We start from the raw sequence: 5,985 nt of genomic DNA, 5'->3' as shown, positions 1-5,985 counted from the left end.
TATGCATACTTGTACAATGGAGCTCCCACAGCATGCCAAGGTGGAGACAGGCGGGACAGTAATTCAGTATCAGGTAGAAAGCCGACTCCTCACTTCAAGAACCACACAGAAATATGCCATACAGGTCTCTGTCCCTGAGTGGTTCCAATAACCCTGGGTCTCTTCTATGTGGCTTCTCTTTTCCCTACTAAAACTATCTAAGAGTGTAGAAGGACCATAGTGCCCTACATCTGCCTCCACAGCAACTCTCAGAACCCCCAGACATGGACATCAACTTGTATATCAGCCTCAAAATAAAATTCCACAAGTGAAGACCTTAATATTTCCAGTGTCGATCCTGTTAAAATAGAGGATAAGCTGAAAAGTTATGTTCTAAGATTTATACTCATTAACATAAATGATCACACCATTGCATTAAGAACATAAAAGCGTAACAGATTTTTAAAAATTGACAAGTAGTCAATCAAATTAACACATAAGAGAGGCAGTCATACTTGAATTATAGGAAAAGGAAATATTAAGAGAAAGAAAATGCAAGTATTATTGAATACATGATTACGAAAGAGAAGGAACTAGTTTCAACATAATCATATGTGCTGGTATTTGAATAAACTGGATTTCCTACATCTTTTTACTATTGTCATTGTTTTGCTTTGTCACCACTGCAGTCTTTGTTATGATTGTTTTTGCCACTAAAAAACATTGCTATTCCCTGGGAGTACCAACACTTGTAACTAAAACCAAGTAAAAAAACAATATTTGGAAGACCAAGAGTGTTGAAAGGAACTCTTCCATTAAATGAGCAATCATCATACAGTAGATACTTTGTTCAAATATCCAACATCAGGACTATAGATGCTATTAAAAGAAGAAAGAAAATTTACCTACCTGGTTCAGAAAAGAGTCAGCTATTGCACAATATGCAACAGAAATAGAAATAATCATATTGAAAGAAAAATGTAGGGTCGATGCCCCAGAAAAAAAAATAGAAGATATTTTTTATTTGAAAATGCATAATGAAAATGCAAATAAAATATATTTTAAATATATTAATGATATGTTTCATGTTTAATATATTAGTTATATATTGTATAGTCATATAAATGTATTAACTAAATATACAAATAAAAGCATGTTTTTGAAGTTAGATTTGTTTTTTTTCACTTCACAAAATCATGAATAGAATGCATGCTTTTGTGTGTGTGTGTGTTCCTGTTGGCATTAGTGTGAATTCTACTTTATTCATTTAAGCAAAGCAATTTCTGCTGCCTTCTGTCAATTTTTCTTCTGCAAACTAACAGCTACTAAACATAATCTCTAATTAATGCAGAAATTTCAAAATAGAAGATAAAGATTTGGTTTGCCATAAGTATATACATTTAAATAAGTTCATCAATTTAGTTTAGAAAACCTTATTTCTTTGAAAGGGATATTCCTCTTTCCATTGCCAAATTCTAAAAAATCTGGTTGTACAGGTACATTTTTTTGTTTATTTCTGGGAAATATTCTTCATTCTTCATGACAAAAATCATAGATCAAAGGAGAAGACCAATAATGAACAGAATATACTATGATTGTCAAACCCAAAAGCCTCTAAAGACTTCTCACTCCACCCACCTCCTAAGTCTCCCTACTGACTGTATTCTCTGACAATATAAAGGTTCCTTTTGTTGTTATCTGAATTGTACTCCCTTGTTTTATCTTTTTGACTTTTTCCTCAAATCCACAGTTGCTTCAAAACAATGGTGTATCATGACTTCACTTAAATTACCTTGACAACACTGTTCTGCAGAGCTAGAGCAGGGAGAGATCTATAAAGGAGTCAAGGATTGCTTTCGGTAAGAAGTTCAAGTGTGGGGGAAGGTGACAATTTGACAGAGACCTACAGCCTTTAATTTTTCTTTATTGTTGCTTGTTTTTTTTTTCTGATGATGAGATTCAAACATGAATTCCAATTGTATTTCAGAACCCAGGCACTTATCCATTTCTACTCGCCTATAGGATGAAGAGCAGGCACTTTACCTGACTTTCAGGTTTCCCTGCTGGGGCTGTCCATCATAAACGGAGAGAATGTCAAAATCCTCTTCAAGGGCGAAGGTGTGGAAGGACAGCTGTATCCTGTTTCGCTCCCCTGTGATAATGATCCAGGTGCAGTTGGCATAGTTGGGATAGCCATGCGGGAAGCCAGGGCTCTCAATGGTATCATTGGGTCCCTGGACTAACCCTCCACAGTTCTGACCTGGGAAAAAAGCACAAAAAAAGGCTTATTAGTTTGGCCATCTTTAATCTGATTTTACGATTCTCCAACCATTTTTCGTCAATTTTATACTGACTGACTGCATGATTCTCATGCAAAATTATCAAATGATAAGCACCCACACTCTGGGGGACCGCCCATTCATATGCCTCTGGGGAAAATGAGGATACTCTGGTGTGTAAGGTTCTAGTGATTCGGGAGAGTGAGGAGAAACTGGGGGTGTGGACTGAGCTTGGGAAACTGAGGAACTGTCTCCCCTCAGCCTCTGCTTGCTAAGACTGTGTTAGCAACTCTAGGATGCAGCTCCACTGAGGATAATCAGACCTCAGGAGTAGTTCTTTATAAAATAGGTCCTTGAGTGAGTTATAGGCTCAGGCTTCCAACCAGGATGTTCAGCTGGAAGAACAGGTCAGGGGAGACCTGATCAGCCACACACAACCTTCCAATCTCATGCCAACTCTGGACAAACCAAAACCCCATCCCTCCTAGACACAGCCATTCATTTCTCCCTGTCACCCCATCCTTTATCTACTGCCTTTGCTCAGTGATTCTGGGCTTACATGTCCATCTGCCTCTCCTTTCAGGTGACCACTGCCTAGAGGAGCCCCCAGTGCTAGCTAGCTGCATCCCTGTGTGCTCAACTTTACTCTTCAGTTTCTTCCAACAGTCAGTCAGCTGGTGGTCACTCTGCACAGCAGTTGAGGCACCTCAGTGACAAAGAGCAGGCACTGAGATCAGGACACAGATTGTTCAAATTGCCCTGGTGGCACTTTCTTTCTATTGTAAATATCACTATCATGTGAAAACAGATTCACTCCTCTCAGATCATCACTATATCTAATAGGTTTGATGTGAGCTACTAAGTGGCTCTTGGAAACTGTTTGGGGTCTCTCCTTTCTTCTCAATCTGGCCACTTCCCACCAATGTGTTTTAAACAAATTTAAATATTTTGACAGTAAAAAAAATGTTGAGAACATTTGCAAGGGACCTGGACATACTCAGATTATTTCATGCAGTGCAGGTCCTTGAACACAAGTATTATCCCAGCTTTCACTGTTGAACTGCAAACAGAAAAATTATTTTCAAATGCATTTTGCACTTAGAAAAATGCTTTGCAATAGTAGGACTCAGTGAGCTCAAATCGTTCACAGCAATATTATCAAATGCTTGGGGGAGTTTGCTAAATCTTAATAAAAAAAGATTTAATGAAAGGGATTTATGAGTTTAAAACCAAAGAACTAATAAGAAGCCCATTTTCCACTAAATTTAAATCTAACAATAACACTGTAACAAGTAGATATTAAAGCTGTGGGGTTTTGAAAGGTCTTTAAAGAAAATAGCTTTTCTGGTTTATCTAGCAATTCTTACTTCACAGTAAATCAAAAAAAAAGTGAAGACTTGATTATAAATTGGAAAAAAGAAAAATTCAAAAGAAAAAAGTCAGCTGGAAAGGAGTTGCTATTATAGATTCATCATTTTGAGCCAGATTATCAGAAATTAAGATTTCTCCAAGGAATAACATTAGGCTACATTTAAGGTGCCAGTCAACACAGTGCAGTTTGCAGAACGAGTCACATTTGATCAGGACAGACTTTCCCAGGGGCCCTGTTAGGAACTTCAGGAGCTGTTCAAAAGTTCCTAGCAGGGTGACTCTCAGCCTTGGCCACACTTTCTCATCAACAAAGAAGTTCTTAAAGTTTCTATGCCTAAAATAGTTTCTGATTCATTTGATCTCAACCAAGATAATCTTGAAAAATAACAGAATAGGAGCTCTTCTGCTACTTATTGCTGTCTCTGATTGTAATGCTACAGTAGCTAAGGCAGGGTTTGAATGGTGCCAGCCAAGATGAATTGTCAATGGAACCAAAGAGAAAGTCCCAAACCCACCCTGCCTCAGATGCCAGATTTATGACAAAGCTACCCACTGCCCGGAAAGAGAAGGGGCTTCTCAACCCATGGTCCTGAGACAACCAGACTTCCAAATGGGAAAAATGAACTCTGATTCTCATCTCACAATATATTCAAAGACCAATCCAAAATTGACTGTATACCTCAATGTAAAACAATATAACGAATAACAGCAATATAAAATTTTTTTTCACAGCTTCATGCAAACATTTTTTTTAAATTGAGCACATAAAGTAATGATCAAAGAGCAATGATTTAGCAGGAAATCCAAGAAAAGAGAACGTGTTGGCAATACACACATTTGAAGATGCCATATATACAAAGCAATGAATCAGCCTCATACTTTAGTAAGAAGAAGGCAACCCCATAGAGAAACACACAGGTAGTTAGAGATGCCAAAACAGAGAGGGACATTTCTCATTTTGGAAAGAGACCTGCTCCTGAAGCAGAACCTCTTGAGATGTGCTCTGCCAGGGTCAGTTCCTCCTGCCTAGGGACCCATTCTGAAAGTATGAAGAAACAGAGTTTTCTGCAAAATGTAAAAATTAGCAATCTCCTTGACCTTTCTGAATGGAAGCAAACAGTCCTATCCTGCTTTACTCCAAGCAGATTTTGTTCCTCTGAGAAGCAACGATTTGCAATCAAGTTAGTCAGTACATGGTCTATGTAAAGCATCACAATTTTTATTAGAATAACAATGAATGACAGGAACTACATTAAAGTAATGATTTGTCTAAACAACATTACTATAATAGTATTAACTAAAGGCACTCAGGGTAAGTGGCATTAGTGCAGAACCCAAACTAACATGGAACTGAAGAAATCCTCCTTAATAATAATTGCTTTGAAATTGTGGGTCAAGCACCGATATCATCTACATAATGTCCATGGTTCCTAATGCACTCATAAACATAATGGCCAATAACGTTTTGAATTAAATGAGTCTCCAAACTGATAATTCCAAGATGGAAAGTAATAATAACGAATGAGCACATTGGTTTATTTTCTTCACCGATAACACAATTAACTCAGGTATTATGCTAACATATATTCTAAATAAAGATTTCTTCAGTGGAATCAAGTATTATAAATGAACAAAACAAAGCCCTGAGTGCGTTCGGACTACATGTGACATCTGGGTAACCTCCCAGTTCATACGCAATTTTAAATAAATGCTGTCATGGGATCTACCCACAGACCCACCACGGGCAAAGCCAATGTTGGGCTTTCCCCAAAAGTTGGGAGTGGAGGTGTCTACTGCCTCTCACGTGACCCCGTGTCCCCCTGTGCTCTGGCACGCGCCTGCCACAGAGGGCGCTTGAACGTTCTGCAGGGCTTCGTCCTCGTGGTGCGTGCCTGCGCGATGCCCACCTTGCCCAGGTTCAGTCCTAAGGCGCGGTCAGCTCAGGGCCAGGCCGGGCCAGCGCGGTGGGCCGGGCATCTCCCTGAAACTTGGCCCTCACCATGAACAGTCCGCAGTGGCAGGAAAGGGAACGTGGGACACCGCCCCTGGAGCAGTCCCAGTGGGCTGCAGGAGGGCCGCAGACCCCGGGGCAGGGAGAGGGGAACACAGAAGATGAGCAACCGCCAGGGGAACAGACAAGCCCTGGGCCAGCGAGTCAGGGACAGCAAGGGCTCCTGCAGGAGGGCAGCAGCTCCTGGCAGGAGAGAGCTCCAGGCGTCCCTGAGGAGACGGGAGGGAGGAGAGGGGAGGGCAGAGTAGGCACCTTGAGGGGGACAGAGGGGAGGGGAGGGGGACAGAGGGGAGGGCAGGGGAGGGGAGGGGGGCAGAGTAGGCACCCTGAGGGGAACAGAGGGGA

At 40.6% G+C, this 5,985-nt stretch overlaps 1 protein-coding gene across 2 annotated transcripts in view; it reads right to left on the bottom strand.

The window, feature by feature from the left end:
• Nucleotides 1-5,985, bottom strand: part of Csmd1 (CUB and Sushi multiple domains 1) — a 1,636,907-nt gene that overhangs the window by 1,315,388 nt on the left and 315,534 nt on the right. For both annotated transcript variants that reach the window (XM_048792812.1, XM_048792813.1), the window contains exon 2: nucleotides 2,023-2,239. In XM_048792812.1, the coding sequence (XP_048648769.1) occupies nucleotides 2,023-2,239 (217 nt within the window). The remainder of the gene's footprint in view (nucleotides 1-2,022; nucleotides 2,240-5,985) is intronic.

This window comes from Marmota marmota, unplaced genomic scaffold (assembly GCF_001458135.2).
Source record: "Marmota marmota marmota unplaced genomic scaffold, marMar, whole genome shotgun sequence".
NCBI classification, from domain to species: domain Eukaryota; kingdom Metazoa; phylum Chordata; class Mammalia; order Rodentia; family Sciuridae; genus Marmota; species Marmota marmota.
The sequence above is the reverse complement of the archived record's forward strand: the minus strand, read 5'-3'. Positions and strand labels throughout refer to the sequence as shown.